At 39.8% G+C, this 20,290-nt stretch overlaps 1 protein-coding gene across 1 annotated transcript; it reads left to right on the plus strand.

Moving 5' to 3' along the window:
* The first annotated feature begins 6,886 nt into the window (after positions 1-6,886).
* On the plus strand, positions 6,887-20,277 carry MS4A3 (membrane spanning 4-domains A3). The gene is given in 5 exon segments (XM_029209404.1): positions 6,887-7,024; positions 7,242-7,259; positions 8,116-8,253; positions 16,746-16,904; positions 20,209-20,277. Coding segments are annotated over 5 exon segments (522 nt in total).
* The last annotated feature ends 13 nt before the right edge of the window (positions 20,278-20,290 follow it).

A 20,290-nucleotide genomic window follows, 5' to 3' on the forward strand; every position in this document is an offset into this window, starting at 1 on the left:
GAAGCGAAGAGATTCACGATGCAGGAAATGGCAAGGGGATTTTCTTTATTTGAGGAGGCACTGTTAGTTTTTGAGGCACAGGACCAGAACGTAGAATGGTACGCGAAGGCTGCAGCAGCGGTTCAGAATGCAATCCAGCGCTACAGTGTCATCTACGACGAGAACAAAAGAGCTACTACCCAGACATCACTGGATGGTTTTTTCAAGAGGGTAGATAGAACTGAATCCAGCAAGGAACCAGAACCTGTGCCCTCAACGTCAGGCGTGAGTGAAATTGCAGCTTGCTCTCCATCTGTTTTCTCTATTTTTTGTGTTTGTTTTTATATGTATTATTTGTGTGAAAAGTATTATAAACCTATTACAGTACACTATATAACTGATAGTGTTAGTTGGGTGCCTAGGCTAACTGTGTGGGACTTAACGAACAAACTGGACTTAACGAATGCGCTCTCAGAACAGAACTCGTTCTTATGTAGGGGACTTACTGTACATTATATGTGCAGGCATTCTAGAGCATACGATGTAACAGTCATCAATAAAATTGATTATGTGCATATCCTATGGTCTAGCAACTATAGTTTTAATTGTATATCTCAAAAATTTTTTCACACAGATTTAGGGAAGATGGATATGAGAAGAATCTTTAAATCATTACAGTGGTGAGAGGTTGGATTCATTTAGGTGTTCATCTCTGGATTGCTGGTCAGGTGAAAAGTGGCCAATGTGCACTAAGGAGGAGGATGCAGCAGCTGAAGGCAGCAGAGTGGACACAGAGAATAAAGATGACTGGGGATTCATGGCAGAGCTCAGTAGAGAAAGGAGATAAATGAAATCTGTAACACAGTGGCATTTATGTACATTAAAAATGTATGATTCACTTTGTTATAAAGCAGAAACTAACACACCATTGTAGAGCAATTATACTTCAATAAAGATGTTAAAAAAAAAAAAGAACTACCATATGACCCAGCAATCCCACTACTGGGCATATACCCAGAAAAAAAAAATGTATGTATGTATGTAAAACAGAAATATGCATTTCATAAGGATACAAATAAAATAATACGCACTAAGCTTATTATAATTGCTGCCTTTGATGCAGAGGAGAAAGCAGAGAAAAAGCAACAGATAAGAGAGAGAGAGAATAAACGGTAATTCTTCACTTAATGCCCATTTTGCATCACAGAGAACATACTTATCAGTATGAAGTTCTACAAAAATAGCTGTCAATGGGTGAAATCTGCTTAACTTCAAGCTAAGGTTAAATTTTTTCCCCTAAAATAAAGTATATGAGCCACCTTGGTAGAAGGGACAATCTTTTTTGGAGAAATTAATTTTTTCTTTCCTATCTCATCCTCTAACCATCTGATTTTAATGATCTTTCATATTTGCCCGGTGGTACCCCAATCTGGCTTCACATTAGAATAACCTTGGGACCATTTTAAAAAGTGTCCATGTGGGATGGTCTACTCCAGTGATACTGATTTAATGCCTTATAAACTCCCCAGAAAATTTCACTGGGCAGTTGAAAGTTGAGAACCACTGCACTAATGTTTTCTTATCTAGGCTGTTTCTCTTTCTTCTAACAAATATCATGATAAATTCTCCTAGTTTCCTGAGGCACTCTAAAAATGCAATGTCTTCCTTCGAATTCTGAGACTATACCTCTACCAAATGTATTTTCCCCTTTATCCAAAAACAACATGAGGTCAAAACAGGAAACAAGGCTAGTTTCTGATCTTTGGTGTCTTTTTATTCGATGGCTCCCTGTTTCCCGCCTCTAGTTACAGCAGTCCTTATCTATCATCTGATCTTTGGTGTCTTTTTATTCCATGGCTCCCTGTTTCCCGCCTCTAGTTACAACAGTCCTTATCTATCATAACTTTTAAGTGTCTTACAATTACACTGAACAGTGTCATTTCTAGCAGGGCATGGTTTCAAAGCAGTAACTGAAAAACTTGCAAAGTTACAAGCTAATAAGCAATGAATCAAACACATTTAACATATTCCAAAGTCAGAGACTTTATATGGTTAACTGATGGTTTTTCTCAACTAGAGTTTATATACTTATTGAGACATGTAAAGGTATTACCCTAGAAGAGCATAATTTTAGTAAGTATGTGTATATACCAGCATGCGTGGGTACAGGGGTCAAACCAACCATGCAAGCACTGCTATTTAGATTAAGACAAGTACGTCTTGAGAAATACATCAGTTTTCAAATTGTCTGATGGGTCCCTCGTGAATGAACAGCTAGAACGTTGATTCCACTCACATAAAGATTTATTTTTTCCTTTTGGAAATCAGCAACTCGAATTTTTTGTTTTGTTTTGTTTTTTTGGGTTTTTTTTTGCGGTACGCGGGCTTCTCACTGGTGTGGCCTCTCCCGTTGTGGAGCACAGGCTCCGGACGCGCAGGCTCAGCGGCCATGGCTCACGGGCCCAGCCGCTCCGTGGCATGTGGGATCTTCCCGGACCGGGGCACGAACCCGCGTCCCCTGCATCGGCAGGCGGACTCTCAACCACTGCGCCACCAGGGAAGCTCCAGCAACTCGAATTTTGAACTTGATTATTTATTATGATATTTCAGCACCAAAAGCTAGCCTGCCTCCTTGAAAACATTTCCTCTTGTAATTAGGGGATATTGCACGCAAGTGGAAGAAATCCCTACGAATCTTCTTTTGGAAGCACTTTCTCATAATCATTCTCTCTCTAAAGAACTGAAGCAGCTTCTCGTTTTCATTTATTTATTTTGAGTTCACATGAACCGTAGTTGCTAAGACCTCAACGTGCATTCTGTCTTTAATCTTGATACTGTTCCCTGAGGTGGGTACTAGGATCTGAAATTTACAAATGAGATAACTGAAGCCTTATTTAAGCAACTTCCTTTCTAAGCTCTTTCTTTCTACAGCTCTAAATTTAAACAAGTATGTTGAAAGGAACTGCTTTTGGGGGGTTTACTTCCTCATATTTCTTCCTTTCCTTCCCTTTCAGCACTTTTTGCCCTTCCTTTCTTCTTCAATATTCTATTTGTAATGGCTCTGGCTAACATGAGGCAGGGAGGGTCACAGTTTTCCTGCCATCATTTTAGCTATTTCTTTATGATTTCCATTTGGTCTTCTCTGTATTCAGTCCCTTCTTTCACTCCCAGATAGTTCCTTCAGAGGCCCTGCTCCAGGCTCCGTTGCCAGCCCTGTTCACAGAGCTCCTGTACGTTATGTTTTCTTGGTTGCTGGGCCCCTGCTCACTTTATATTCGGTGCCCCAGACTTCACAATCCCCCTTCCCAAGCTGTCTCTCGGTTATGGCATCTGGCCTTCTTTCTCTTTCCTGTGACCAAGTCTCCACTTATGCTCCAGTTTCTAGAACTAGAACTTCGCCTAGTTTGCTGTGAACATTCTTCTTTTTCTCATAGACTTTCCCAACCTGACATGCGGATCAGGGACTGAGCCCCAGTTCTAGGCCTCCCCCTCAGGTCCTGCCTGGGACCTCACTAAGGATTGCGGTTTGAATCTTCACCTGTTATCTCTTTCCTTACTCCCTGCCTCTTTCCTCTGATTTTTCCATCACCTATTTCAGGACCTTATTTATTTAGGATGACTGTACCATTTATCTTCTAAACAGCGACACTTCTGAAAGCGAAAGGAGGCATAATTAAAGTCCCACTGGGGGAACAGGCCTGTCACTTCACCTGACCCAGAACCTGAGTTTTGCACACAGCTTGACTGTTTACCGTGTGATGTTGGGAAAGCTGGTCAACGTTTCTATGCCACACTTTTCTATATAAAACTGGGTTAACGGTTATACCTAGAAGAGCTAGGTGTTACGAGAAAGAAAGGAGTGAATACGTGGGAAGCATTTACAATGGTGACTGGTACATAGTAATCATTAAATGCATTTAAACTACAATTTGCATCATCTTTATGTTGTTGGCGAATTCATTAGCCTTTCTAAGACTGTGTGAATTGAATGTGATAATGAACCTAACCACCCTCCCTCCTCCAGACACTACTCTTATAATCCGACTTTGTCTCTTCTTACCACGCAAATAACTACCTCCATTCCTCAACCCTTTCCCACCCATCTCCCCATATTTCCGCTTGTATTTCTTGTTCTAACAATGTATTAAGCAACATCTCAAAGCCAGAAGACAGTTACTCCTGACACCAGTTTCCTAATCAACACTCAACCTTTGGGAGAGCACAGTGAAATCGAGAGGCCGCAGAGCCAGATGTGGTTAGCACACTCTGTCTGCAGGCCACCGAGAAAACATTTTCACTGACTCCTCTAAGGCAAAGGTACATCAAGCCTGAGCCAAAAGAGGCTGCTGTCTTCCAGAAAAGACACCATAAGTGATCCTTACTGAGTGGCTCCTGCTTGCAACGAAATGGGTTTGAGAGGATAGAATTTGGCCAATGCCTGAAGCCTCCAAGATAAATCCTAGAGATTCTCTCTCCACAGAAAGCCCCCTTTCCTTATTGTCTGTCAAAGGTGCCACACAGTGGGCCATTGAGAATGTCTGCAGACTTTTTTGTTTGGTTGTTGACTAGAGATTTGGAACATTTAGTATGAGGATGGCTTCCCCTTAGAATTTGATTGTTACTCTGATGCCATAGTAAAAAAATGCTAGACATAATTATGTAGTTATTGCTTTGGAGAATGTAGGCATGGATACACAGACACACACCCCTTAGATATATTAAGTCCAAATGGCTGTACCCACATTTGGCCGCCAGCTCTAGTAATGAGGGATGGTCTTCATATACTTGAGGTGTGGGATTTGGTGAGTGAATTTCTGCACAAGTTCAGAGGGACAGAAATGATACTCGAGCCAGATTACAGTTTCTGATCTCTAGCTCCTCAAATTTCTGGCTGTGTGGCCTTGGGCAAGGTACTTAACTCCTCTGATGTTCGGCTTCCTTGTCTGTAAAATGGAAAGGATCATAACAGTAGCCCCTTTCATATGGATATTGTGAGAGGTAAATTGGTGAACATGAGTAACACTTAGAACAATGTCTGAAACACGCTAAAAGCTAGATGGGTGAACTTGGCTGAGGGGTTCTTAGGAAACCCACACTTCTCTCATTTAAAAAAAAAAAAAAAAAAAGAAAGAAAGCTAAATTGACCAAATTGTAGAACACAGTTGATTTTACCTGGAGGCTGAAAATTCTCCCTGATATTTATGGTTATTTTAGAAAGTCAGACTAAATAATGTGGTTAGAATAAATAGATAACCAACAAGGACCTATTGTATAGCACAGGGAACTCTACTGAATATTTTGTAATAACCTATAAGGGAAAAGAATCTGAAAAAAATAGTTATATACGTGTATATAACTGACTCACTTCGCTGTTCACATGAAACTAACACAACATTGTAAATCAACTACATTTCAATTAAAAAAAAAAGTGCTTAGAATAGATTTTCTCCCTCCAGAACTGCTCTGGAGTTTCTCTGTATGAGGGGTTCCAATCCTTGCAAACATATTTTCTATTATCATCCATAAGACGTGACTACATCAGGCTGGACCAAAAGTTTATTTATTTATTTGACGTGTACTAACTGAGTGCCCACCACATGACAGACTGGCATTTCAACGCGGAGAAGACAGAGAGATACAGTTAAGTATCCAGTCAGTTGAGGCTCAGACTGATAAGTGTATGACAAGGGAAAATTCTGAGAGTATCTAAAAGGGGTGCTTCATCCAGACTTGGCCAGGACCAAAAAAGTCTTCCTTTATCAAAGTATGACATGTGGGCTGAGATTCAGGCTGGAAGAAGAGCAGAAATTATTCAGGTGGAGCTTGAGGGGAAATGTGTTTCAGGGAGATGGGAATAGTACTGATGAAGGTTCAAGACTTCTGAGAGTTTGGGAGGATTGAAAGAAAGAAAAGGCTGCACTGAGCTCTGAGCTAGGGAGTGATGAGGAAAGAAGCTGGAGATAGAACCAAGTAATTCTCTGATGATGAAGGAGCAATGCTCCCCACATTACATACATTTTAGCATATTAGATATTCTATCTAAAATATATACCTATTTCCCAAGGGATAGTTTTTGAGCCTGGACTTTGCAATGTTAATATGAAATTAAAATTATTTCCATTTTACACATGTGAAAACTGAGATCCCCACTACTAGGTCATACAACTAGTAACTGGTCAGATTTGGATTTGCAACTGGCTCCTCCATGGTTCTTAAACTTTTTCCATTGTGCTGTATTGCTATCCAGAAAGGTATCTTCCATATACTACTATATAATATAATGACTTAAAAAATGTTGGACCTTAAAGAATATGTCTCAAGTAGAATCTGAACTCACGAGCTGTATAAGTTTGAGAAAGTTGCTCAAGCCGTCCATGCCTCAATTTTCTCGTTTTTAAAATGGGAATAATAATATTGTGACATAAAGTTGTTGGAGGGATTAAATATGTTAATACAGAAATTAGACAGTGCTTGGCACATAGCAGTGAGTATTCAATAAATGATACCTATTATTATTACTAGAATGTGACTAAAGCTATCTTTCTCACGTAAGAGATCACTGCTCAGTGAAACCATATATGCGGATGTCCAGGATTGAAGAGAGGCAGGCACTACATAATATATCCATGCATGTAAGAATGAAAAAGGAATGGCTTTTTACTGTTCCAAAGTTAAGCGCCATGCCCCGGCCTATTACAATGGTCTGATGATGCCTGCTATTCCAAGATAAAATGGAATTGAACAATGTAAAAACTCTGCACCTCTGCCCCATTGGTGGAGAGTCATTTTGATGTATAGACAAAATGGAACGCTTTTGTTGCACTCAAAAAACATTATTAGTTAGTAGTAAAAGGGAAAACATCAAAATCTTGGATTTCTTTTCTATGACAGCCATCAACAACCCCACATGGCCTCCCAAGAAGTTGACAGTGCAGAGCTCGGGGCAGCCTTGGCAGGTGGTGTCCCAGGAAGCCAGGTGGAACCAGAGGTGGTGAATAATTCTGCCTACTGGCCCATTAATTGATCATAAAATTACCAAGAGTGGGCTCCCCTGGTGGCTCAGTGGTTGAGAGTCCGCCGCCGATGCAGGGGATGGGGGTTCGTGCCCCGGTCCTGTAAGATCCCACATGCCGCGGAGCGGCTGGGCCCGTGAGCCATGGCCGCTGAGCCTGCGCGTCCGGAGCCTGTGCTCCGCAACAGGAGAGGCCACAACAGTGAGAGGCCCGCGTACCACACACACACAAAAAATAAATAACCAAGAGGAACTAAAAGCCCTCGGGGTAAGTCAGCCTCAGTTAAAAAATTGGCTTAAGGTGGAAAAACATAAATATCATGTGGAAAACCTTGTTTATGCCCATAAGGGGGAATTTCTGAATTACTCATCACTGAATCAATAATGTTGTTCCTTTAAGAAAAGAGTGGGGATTATTTTAGACCTGAGGAGTAGAAATGCAGAGGAATAATCTCATGGTGGGAGACATCCTATCAACACTGGAGAATGGTTTTCATCATATTATGGCCCCAAAGTATGCTGGGAAGACAGTTCCACCCAGTCTATGTTATCAGCCGTATCTCCTTCACTCTTCTGCCACTTTCTGAAAGGAGTTTGTGAGAATGAGCAGAAGTAGGAGGAAAGGGGAAGTTGAAATGTTGCCACTGGAATCGGTGGGATCCCAGGGAACAGAAACCTCCCAGAGTAGGCTTCTGCCCAGTTAATTTAGGCTTCATTTTTTTGACCATTTCAAGCACTGATATCTCCTTTCTGAGGAAAATTAAAATGATCTCTTCTCCAAATACCATATGATATCGCTTATATGTAGAATCTAAAATATGACACAAATGAACTTATCTACAAAAGAGAAACAGACTCACAGACATAGAGAATAGATTTGTGGTTGCCAAGGGGGAGGGCGGTAGGGGCGGGTTGGATCGGGAGTTTGGGATTAGCAGATGCAAACTATTATATATAGAATGGATAAACAACAAGGTCCCACTGTATAACACAGGGAACTATATTCAACATCCTGTAATAAAACCATAAAGGCAAAGAAAAATAAATAAATAAATAAAATGGTCTCGTCTCAATGTACACTATTATCGGACCATTTATGCATTCTCTTTTTTTGCTTCTTACAGGCTATCCAGATCCTGAATGGAGCAATAATTCTGTCTCTGGGTGTTTTTATGGGTTCCTTACAAAACTTGCCCCATCCATCCAATTACATATTTTTCTTGATCGCTTATACAGGCTATCAGATATGGAGCACTATATCTGTGAGTATTCAAATTTCACTGACCGTAGGTAATTTCTTAGATACCACTACTAGAAATGTATTTTGGCAACTTTTCTCTCAAATTTTAGGGGTGGCTTGGTAAACGATTGTGAGACTTATGAATTAAAAACTAGAAGGAAGTTTTGAGAGGGCCATGAACATGTAGAGAGTTCCATTTATCAAAATTAGAGTCATGGAACTAACAGCAGGTCAAAATAATAACTTAGAAATTAGTGGATATGGATACTGAACCAAGAGGGCGGAGGAGAAGGACGTGCTCTCACTCCCTCTTGTGAGAACACCAGAATCACAACTAGCTGCGGGACAATCATCGACAGGAGGACACTGGAACTCACCAGAAAAGATACCCCACATCCAAAGACAAAGGAGAAGCCACAATGAAATAGCAAGAGGGGCTCAATCACAGTAAAATCAAATCCCATAACTGCTGGGTGGGTGACTCACAGACTGGAGAACACTTATACCACAGAAGTCCACCCACTGGAGGGAAGCTTCTGAGCCCCACGTCAGGCTTCCCAACCTGGGGGTCCAGCAATGGGAGGAGGAATTTCTTCAATAATCAGACCTTGAAGGCTAGTGGTATTTGATTGCAGGATGTTGACAGGACTGGGGGAAACAGAGACTCCACTCTTGGAGGGCACACACAAAGTAGTGTGCGCATGGGGACCCAGGGGAAGAAGCAGTGACCCCATAGGAGACTGAACCAGACCTACCTGCTAGTGTTGGAGGGTCTCCTGCAGAGGCGGGGGGTGTATGTGGCTCACCGTGGGGACAAGGACACTGGCAGCAGAAGTTCTGGGAAGTACTCATGGCGTGAGCCCTCCCAGAGTCTGCCATTAGCCCCACCAAAGAGCCCAGGTAGGCTCCAGTGTTGGGTTGCCTCAGGCCAAACAACCAACAGAGAGGGAACCCAGCCCCACCCATGAGCAGTCAAGTGGATTAAAGTTTTCCTGAGCTCTGCCCACCAGAGCAACAGTCAGCTCTACTCACCACCAGTCCCTCCCATCAGGAAACTTGCAGAAGTTTGCATTCTTAGAGAGCCACATCCACCAGAGGGCAGACAGCAGAAGCAAGAAGAACTACAATCCTGCAGCCTGTAGAACAAAAACCACATTCACAGAAAGATAGACAAGATGAAAAGGCAGAGGGCTATGTACCGGATGAAGGAACAAGATAAAACCCCAGAAAAACAACTAAATGAAGTGGAGATAGGCAACCTTCCAGAAAAAGAATTCAGAATAATGATAGTGTAGGTGATCCAGGACCTTGGAAAACGAATGGAGGCAAAGATTGAGAAGATGCAAGAAATGTTGAACAAAGACCTAGAAGAATTAAAGAACAAACAAACAGAGATGAACAATAAAATAACTGAAATGAAAACTACGCTAGAAGGAATCAATAGCAGAATAACTGAGGCAGAAGAACGGGTAAGTGACCTGGAAGACAGAACAGTGGAATTCACTGCTGCGGGACAGAATAAAGAAAAAAGAATGAAAAGAAATGAAGACAGTGTAAGAGACCTCTGGGGCAACATTAAACACAACAACATTTGCATTATAGGGGTCCCAGAAGGAGAAGAGAGAGAGAAAGGACCCAAGAAAATATCTGAAGAGATTATAGTCGAAAACTTCCCTAACATGGGAAAGGAAATAGCCACCCAAGTCCAGGAAGCGCAGAGAGTCCCATACAGGATAAACCCAAGGAAAAACATGCCGAGACACACAGTAATTAAACTGGCAAAATTTAAAGACAAAGAAAAATTATTGAAAGCAGCAAGGGAAAAACGACAAATAACATACAAGGGAACTCCCATAAGGTTAACAGCTGATTTCTCAGCAGAAACTCTACAAGCCAGAAGGGAGTGGCATGATATACTTAAAGTGATGAAAGGGAAGAACATACAACCAAAATTACTCTAACCCAGCAAGGATCTCATTCAGATTTGATGGAGAAATCAAAACCTTTACAGACAAGCAAAATCTAAGAGAATTCATCACCACCAAACCAGCTCTACAACAAATGCTAAAGGAACTTCTCTAAGTGGGAAACACAAGAGAAGAAAGAGACCTAACAAAAACAAACCCAAAACAATTAAGAAAATGGCCATAGGAACATACATACTGATAGTTACCTGAAATGTCAATGGATTAAATGCACAAAGCAAAAGACACAGGCTTGCTGAATGGATACAAGAAAAAGACCCATATATATGCTCTCTACAAGAGACCCACTTCAGACCTAGGGACACATACAGACTGAAAGTGAGGGGATGGAAAAAGATATTCCATGCAAATGGAAATCAAAAGAAAGCTGGAGTAGCAATACTCATATCAGATAAAATAGACTTTAAAATAAAGAATGTTACAAGAGACAAGGAAGGACACTACATAATGATCAAGGGATCGATCCAAGAAGAAGATATAACAATTATAAATATATATATACCCAACATAGGAGCACCTCAATACATAAGGCAACTGCTAACAGCTATAAAAGAGGAAATTGACAATAACACAATAATAGTGGGGACTTTAACACCTCACTTACACCAATGGACATATCATCCAAACAGAAAATTAATAAGGAAACACAAGCTTTAAATGACACAGTAGACCAGATAGATTTAATTGATATTTATAGGACATTCCATCCAAAAACAGAAGGTTACACTTTCTTCTCAAGTGCACACGGAGCATTCTCCAGGATAGATCACATTTTGGGTCACAAATCAAGCCTCAGTAAATTTAAGAAAATTGAAATCATATCAAGCATCTTTTCTGACCACAATGCTATGAGATTAGAAATGAATTACAGGAAAAAGACGTAAAAAACACAAACACATGGAGGCTAAACAATACATTACTAAGTAACCAAGAGACCACTGAAGAAATCAAAGAGGAAATCAAAAATACCTAGAGACAATTGACAATGAAAACACGAAGATCCAAAACCTATGGATTGCAGCAAAAGCAGTTCTAAGAGGGAAGTTTATAGCTATGCAAGCCTACCTCAAAAAACAAGAAAAATCTCAAATAAACAATCTAACCTCACACTTAAAGGAACTAGAGAAAGAAGAACAAACAAAACCCAAAGTTAGCAGAAGGAAAGAAAACATGAAGATCAGAGCAGAAATTAATGAAAGAGAAACAAAGAAAACAATAGCAAAGATCAATAAAACTACAAGCTGGTTCTTTGAGAAGATATACAAAATTGATAATCCATTAGCCAGACTCATCAAGAAAATGAGGGAGAGGACTCAAATCAATAAAATTAGAAATGAAAAAGGAGACGTTACAACAGACACCATAGAAATACAAAGCATCCTAAGAGACTACTACAAGCAACTCTATGCCGATAAAATGGACAACCTGGAAGAAATGGACAAATTCTTAGGAAGGTAAAACCTTCCAAGACTGAACCAGCAAGAAATAGAAAATATGAAAAGACCAATCACAAGTAATGAAATTATGATGAAAAATCTTCCAACAAACAAAAGTCCAGGACCAGATGGCTTCACAGGTGAATTCTATCAAACATTTAGAGAAGAGCTAACACCCATCCTTCTCAAACTCTTCTAAATAATTGCAGAGGAAGGAACACTCTCAAACTCATTGTATGAGGCCACTATCACCCTTATACCAAAACCAGACAAAGATACTACAAAAAAAGAAAATTACAGACCAATATCAGTGATGAATATAGATGCAAAAATCCTCAACAAAATATCAGCAAATACAATCCAACAACACATTAGAAGGATCACACACATCATCAAGTGGGATTTATCCCAGGAATGCAAGGATTCTTCAATATACACAAATCAATCAATGTGATACATCATATTAATAAATTGAAGAAGAAAAACCATATGATCCTCTCAATAGATGCAGAAAAAGCTCTTGACAAAATTCAACACCCATTTATGATAAAAAAAATCTCCAGAAAGTGGGCATAGAGGGAACCTACCTCAACATAATAAAGGCAATATATGACAAACCCACAGCAAACATCATTCTCAATGGGGAAAAACTGAAAGCATTTCCTCTAAGATCAGGAACAAGACAAGGATGTCCACTCTCACCACTATTATTCAACATAGTTTTGGAAGTCCTAGCCATGGCAATCAGAGAAGAAAAAGAAATAAGAGGAATCCAAATCAGAAAAGAAGAATTAAAACTGTCACTGTTTGCAGAATACATGATGCTATACACAGAGAATCCTAAAGATGCCACCAGAAAACTACTAGAGCTAATAAGTGAATTTGGTAAAGTTGCAGGATACAAAATTAATGCACAGAAAACTCTTCATTCCTATACACTAATGATGAAAAATCTTAAAGAGAAATTAAGGAAACACTCCCATTTACCATGGCAACACAAAGACTAAAGTACCTAAGAATAAACCTACCTAGGGAGACAAAAGACCTGTATGCAGAAAACTAAAAGACACTGATGAAAGAAATTAAAGATGATACCAACAGATGGAGAGATATACCATGTTCTTGGATTGGAAGAATCAATATTGTAAACATGACTATACTACCTAAAGCAATCTACAGATTCAATGCAATCCCTATCAAATTACCAATGGCATTTTTTACGGAACTAGAACAAAAAATCTTAAAATTTGTATGGAGACACAAAAAACCCTGAATAGCCAAAGCAGTCTTGAGGGAAAAAGACAGAGCTGGAGGAATCAGACACCGTGACTTCAGACTATACTACAAAGCTACAGTAATCAAGACAATATGGTACTGGCACAAAAACAGAAATATAGATCAATGGAACAGGATAGAAAGCCCAGAGATAAACCCACGCACCTATGGTCAACTAATCTATGACAAAGGAGGCAAGGATATACAATTGAGAAAAGACAGTCTCTTCAGTAAGTGGTGATGGGAAAACTGGACAGCTACATGTAAAAGAATGAAATTAGAACACTCCCTAACACCATACGCAAAAGTAAACTCAAAATGGATTAGAGACCTAAATGTAAGACTGGACACTATAAAACTCTTAGAGGAAGACATAAGAAGAACACTCTTTGACATAAATCACAGCAAGATCTTTTTTGATCCACCTCCTAGAGTAATGGAAATAAAAACAAATATAAACAAATGGGACCTAATGAAACTTCAAAGCTTTTGCACAGCAAAGGAAACCATAAACAAGACGAAAAGACAACCCTCAGAATGGGAGAAAATATTTGCAAAGAAATCAACGGACAAAGAATTAATCTCCAAAATATATAAACAGCTCATGCACCTCAATATTAAAAAAAAAAACAACCCAATCCAAATATGGGCAGAAGACCTAAGTAGACATTTTCCAAAGAAGACATACAGATGGCCAAGAAGCACACGAAAAGCTGCTCAACATCACTAATTATTAGAGAAATGAAAATCAAAACTACAATGAGGTACCACCTCACAGCAGTTAGAACAGGCGTCATCAGAAAATCTACAAACAACAAATGCTGGAGAGGGTGTGGAGAAAAGGGAACCCTCTTGCACTGTTGGTGGGAATGTAAATTGATACAGCCACTATGGACAACAGTATGGAGGTTCCTTAAAAAACTAAAAATAAAATTACCATCTGATCCAGCAATCCCACTACTGGGCATATACCCAGAGAAAACCATAATTCCAAAAGACATATGCACCCCAATGTTCATTGCAGCAGTATTTACAATAGCCAGGTCGTGGAAGCAACCTACATGCCCATTGACAGACGAATGGATAAAGAAGATGTGGTACATATATACAATGGAATATTACTCAGCCATAGAAAGGAATGAAATTGGGTCATTTGTTGAGACGTGGATGGATCTAGAATATGTGTATTTATTATATGATAAATTATGCACACCCATATAAACCTGTAAAAGGCCAACAAAATGAAAATCTTATACATTTATTCAAAATTTAGACTCATTTAAAATTTTATTTGTATAAAATGATGAGCAAAGTCAAGTATAATTTTGTGTTCTAGAATGTGGATTTGAAAAGGAAGTTTGTACAAGTACCGCTAGGTATCTGCTAACCAAGGAAAGATCAAGAAAAGATGGTTGAGACTTAACATTCCTTTATGTGCTTCACTTCCTATTTGCAAGCAGTTTATTGTTTCAGGAACCTTATCTGTCGTAGTTGGGAAAAAAACCCATAAAAACACTGGTAAGTGAAGTTCTTCTTTTTCTACGGTCATAGGAGTAGAAATAAGTCATCCATTAACAGTAAGAGAGTTGAGGTTGGTGAATCCAGCCGAGACCCTGAGTGTCATTTAATGTGCAAGAAAATTAATTTTCTTTTCTTAAGGCATTCAGGTGGTAGATCATCAGAAAATCATATAGATTGTGAGTCTGGGATGATTACTACGACTATGATGAATCTGAAGCTTAGAAAAAGGCTTTTTGATATTTGTGTGTTCTTAAAGTTAACTAATTCTAATGATTTTCAGGGGGCACTCTCCTGCCATTAGTTTCACAGCTGAAAGCTAAGTAGTCTATATTTTTAGTGCTCATTAAACACTTAGTAAGTCTCTATTATGTGTTCCCACTCAACCATCTGCCCATTTATACTACTTTTCTAGCCCATTCACATTTCTACTCTATCCTCAAATGCCAATGCCTTTTTTCTCATCTCTACTCTGTGTTGATTCCCTTGCTTCCTATTCCGAGAAACTCAAGCCATTGGAGGAGATATTTCAGACCCCCACTATAACTACTTCATGGGCCAGATCTGTACCGATATATTTTTTTCATTCTAACCTCTTACTGTAGGTGATTCCTCTATGATTTTCTTCAAACCAGCACCCCTTCTGGAATGCTAGATTCTGTTTCTTTTTCTCCTTGCAAGTGCATCACTCCAATTCTCTTCCTCCTAGATCTTTTTAATCAGCCCATAAGCATCCAATAACTGCTAAGAAAAAAAAAATCTTGACCTTATTTTCTGCTGCAAGCTACAGTCACAATTCATTTTCCCTCCTGTAGCTAAACTCCTTAAAGGAATGCTCCACACTCTGTCTCCAATTCCTATCTACCCAGTTTCAACTAAACCCACTGCAATAAGGCTTCATTTTCTTCCCCATCACACTTCTGTAACTGCTCCCTTTAAGATCGCTGAACACTTCCACATTGGTAACACAGAGCTCAATTCTCAGTCTTCATCTAATTGACCCATTAGCAGCACTGGTCTCGCGCTCCTCCTTCCAATAATTTCTTCACTTGGATTCCAGGAAAACTTGATTAGCCGCTTTTCCTCGTGTCTTCTTCTTTCCTCCTTCTCAATCTCCTTTCCTAGATCCTTTTCTTCTCTCCAACACTTTAATGTTGGGGCACCCCAAAGCTCCGTTCTTTGTCACCTACTCTCTTCACTCCTCTGGTGATGTCATCCACTCTCATGGCTGTGATTGGCATCTATATGCCCACAACCCTGAAATAAACACTTCCAGCCTACATCTCTCTGCTGAACATCAGACTGGCACACCTAATTGCTTAGAGTCCTAAAAAGTTCAAAACTCAACCCCTAATCTACCTCCTCAAACCATCTCCATCCACTGTCCTCATGTCAGCTGATGGGAACCCCACCCTTCCACATTGCCAGGCCTCAAACCTTAGAATTGGCTTAGGTTCTTCTTTCTTTGACAATCTTGAATCCAGTTTGTCAGCTAATCCTGTTGGCCCTACATTCAACGTATATCTGAGTTTGACATTTTCTCATCTTTCTACTGATAACACCTCATCTAATCTCCACCACCTCTCTTAACTGGGCTCCTTGCTTCTACCCTCGGCCCTCTCTAACTAGACTCTCTTGAGATATCAGTATTCCCTTTAAAATAGAAATCAAATTTTGTTGCCACTTTGCTCAAAATCCTCTAGTGGCTCTATGTTTTCCTTGGAGTAAGAACAGAAGTCCGTTGTGTGACCTGTGGGCCTTATGTGATCTGGCCCGCAGTTCACTTTCCACCTTCATTTTCTAATGCTCTTTGTTTTGGTCACTCCCCTCCAACACCCTACCCCCTTGCTTCCCTGGACCATACCTGGAACACTCTGGCCTCAGGCCTTTGAACTGACTGCAAGGACATGCCCCCCCAGATGTCCTGGGGGGACTAACTCCCTCAGCTCCTTAACGCCTCTCCCCAGGGGTCATTTCTATTTAACATCACAAACTCCACTCCTCTCTCTGGATTTCCTGGTCCTCCTTACTTCCCTCTATTATCCCATAGCACTTAATCACTTTTAAAAATGCTATATAATTTATCTATTAGTATGCGTAATTGTCTTCTTTGTCTTTGCTACTAGAACGTAAGCTCCATGAGGGTGGGGAGTCTTTGTTTACTGATGTTTTTCCAGGACCAACCTAGGTTATAGCTGGGTGTGTAAACCACTTTCAATGGCTATTTATTTAAATGACTGCAGCCAAAGGAATGAAGTATGTGCTGCCTATATTAATGGAAATTTCTGTTTCTTTTTTAGATGGAAAGCAATTTTAGGATGAACATCGCCAATGCTACTATTGCACTAGTTGGACTTGTTTTTCTCTCAATCAATTTATTCGCTAATGGCCCATTACTCAAGGATTGTCAGTCTTCTCAGCCACAGGACTTATGCATTTACAAAGAAGCGTCCTCAAGTGTATGCCTTTAAAAATTAGAGAAAGCCCACGCACAGCAACGAAGACCCAATGCAGCCAAAAATAAATAAATAAAATAAATAAATTTTAAAAAATTATGTGTAATTATAAAGTATTTCGACAATCTAAAATGTAGAGAAAATATACATCAGGTACCATGCTGCCTTCACTTGAATCTTGGTTCTGCCACTTAGTAGCCCTGTAATGAAGGGACAAATTAGATAACCTCGTTGTGTTTCAATTTTCTCATCACTGAAATGAGGATAGTGGTAGTATCAGTCTTAAAGGGTTGGTGTAAGGATTACATAAATTAATATTTGATAAGCAATTAAAACTGCATATTATGTACTACTACTGTTACATGCTCCAGAGAGATTACATTTTTTAAAAATTTTATTCACATCTTGCATAATGAAACTAACTTGAGAGATTTACAATTTTCTGCGTGGTCTGGGATTTTCAAATAGTGACTCATTGAAGTTTTGAATGGCTTCACTTTTGAATTTATTTGAGTATGGTATTTTAAAAGGGAAGTTCTTTAATAACCTTTTCAAAGTATTTTTTGTTCATGTTTAGGTGTTCTCCCTCTTCTGTGGTCAACTGAGAAATTAATATTTTCCTCCAAATTTGTCCATTTTCCCCATGATGATTTATGAACTGTTATTTACTGACTTACTCCTAATCCTCCTGTTTGCTGATACTACTCATGCGAGTTTGTGTCCTCACATTTTTTTTTTTTTTTTTGCGGTACGCGGGCCTCTCACTGCCGTGGCCCCTCCCGTTGCGGAGCACAGGCTCCGGACGCGCAGGCTCAGCGGCCATGGCTCACGGGCCCAGCCGCTCCGCGGCATGTGGGATCTTCCCGGACCGGGGCACGAACCCGCGTCCCCTGCATCGGCAGGCGGACTCTCAACCACTGCGCCACCAGGGAAGCCCTAAAACTCCAATTTTTAAAATGATTATTTTATAGGTTGCAATGTGCTTCTACTTACCTTTTCTTCATTGAGTCTTACCAAAGTCCTTCTGTCAAGCCCAGGTTTTATCTTGGGTAGGCTGGGGACAGGGAAGCAGCAGAGTGTGGTTTAGAATAGTTGGAATCCGCAAATCAATATTTTGACATTGCTTAGGGAGGGGATACTTTAGGAATATCTCAGAAAGAAAAAAAAAGTACATTACTCATAATCTGATTGTGACAAAAATGTAAGAGCTAAAAAACAATAGAGGAAAAAATAAAATCAGGGAATGCTAAAGGGAGCAACTGGAACGCTTAAGGGTCACTGAGAGAGACAGAGAATGATGCCTTGATATTTAAAAAATATAACATTTTTTATTGCTCTTTGAATGTTCCTGGTGAACCTTTCTCCAAAGAGAATCCTCTGAAAAATCTCTATGAAGACCTATTGTCTCTGATGAATTAGCAGTTTGAGAAGACCTTGGAGTTTACAATCTGTAATTTGTGTACTGAGTCCAGGCATTTTCCTCCAAGTTTACCAGTAAGCTGGGGACATGGGAGAAGTGATTGATTGATCCATGTTTGGTTATCACTCATTCATTAACTCATTCAATAAATATAGTGTTCCTACCATGTGCTTTGTCATTGTGCTAAAAATTCAGAAATAAAATTATAAGTTGTAGAATTATTTTGTTCCTATTTTCATTGAACGATAATGCATTTAGTCAAGCGTTTAAAATAAAACCCCAACCAAATAAGGGGTTATGTAAATGGCAACAATTTGATACTGATTAAAGAACAATTTGAGTCATTAATTTAGGCCTTTGCCTCAGAATGAATTGTCTCAACCATATCTGATTCAGAGGATATTTAGATGAGACTTTGGACTTAGTCCTGAAACAAATTAAGGCTATTGGGATGGACGGGTATATTCTGTACGCAAGGAGAACATGGAAGAGGCAAATTCTGGATGCCTGCCATCTCCCTAATAAGATGTTCACAAAAATTAAACAAAAGTTTATGAGGAACTTATCCAAAAAGAAAACATGGGAATTTTTTTCCAATTGTTTCTTTTAAAAATTAAATTAAGAAATAAATTTATTTTTTAAAAGTTTTAAATATTTTATAAAATTTTTAAAGGTTACTTACAGTTATTACTAAATATTGGCTGTATTTCCCATGCCGTACAATACATTCTTGAGCCTGTCTTACACCCAATAGTTTGTACCTTCCACTCTCCCCCCACTGCATTGCCCCCCTCCCCATACTGGTAACCACTAGTTTGTTGTCTATATCTGTGTCTGCTTCTTTTTTGTTTTATTCACTAATTTGTTGTAGTTTTTAGATTCCACATATAAGTGGTATCATACAGTATTTGTCTTTGTCTGACTTATTTCACTGCCATGGGAACATTTTTTAAAACAAAGCACATGGCTCTCTAGTCTGAAAATGGTTACTGGCTATCCAGTAAGATTAATGCATAAGATTTACAGTAAATCTTAACATTAGGTATGTCTTACCTCTATGGATTAAAAGGCATTATAAAAGTTTTCAGAGAGAAAATGCATGGCACATACAAATATCTGGAATTAAAAATTAGGGTGAAATTCTCAAAATGAAATCTAGATGCTGGAAGAAAACGGAGTGAATGATTCTGGGTCAAAAACATTTTCTGGTTCAAACTCTATATGTCTTTAGAATTCAATTAAGTCTAAGGGTATTAAAGAAAGGAAATGTTCAGGCCAACAAAGACTCAGAAATACCACCCAGGGCTTCCCTGGTGGCGCAGTGGTTGAGAGTCCGCCTGCCAATGCAGGGGACACGGATTTGTGTCCCGGTCCGGGAAGATCCCACATGCCGCGGAGCGGCTAGGCCCGTGAGCCATGGCCGCTGAGCCTGTGCGTCCGGAGCCTGTGCTCCACAACGGGAGAGGCCACAACAGTGAGAGGCCCGCATAGTGCAAAGAAAGAAAAAAAAAAAAAAAAAAACCACCCAGATACTGTTTCTCAGCATGTGACCAGGGAATATATTCTATCAACATGCAATAGCCTACCAAGAAAGAGTGAAAGGTGATATGGAGCAGGACCCTGTGGGGCTTCTGAGCACAAAAGCCTTTCTGTGTCCCCCATTTCTTTGATTAGGAAATAGACTTCATTCAGCCTCCAAGACCTTCCCTGAGTTCCAGCTGGGCAGGTTCAAACAGTTGTTAATTAGAAGGGAGGGGATGCAGGACAAGGGAGGAGCAGTCAAGAGAAACAACAGTGCAGCCTTGGGGCAGGGTCCTGATTCCCCTCAAGGGATACACACACAACAATATCTTTGAGCTGTTTTGCAGATACTGAAACCCCCACTAGGTGGCAGAAGTAAACAGTGTGCTGCCCACTAGCTCGGAGACCCCAGATGGGTTGGAACCAGAAGGTTGATGATGTTGACTCC

Source organism: Monodon monoceros, unplaced genomic scaffold, assembly GCF_005190385.1.
Source record: "Monodon monoceros isolate NGI ecotype Baffin Bay Population unplaced genomic scaffold, NGI_Narwhal_1 Super_Scaffold_7, whole genome shotgun sequence".
Classification (NCBI taxonomy): Eukaryota; Metazoa; Chordata; class Mammalia; order Artiodactyla; family Monodontidae; genus Monodon; species Monodon monoceros.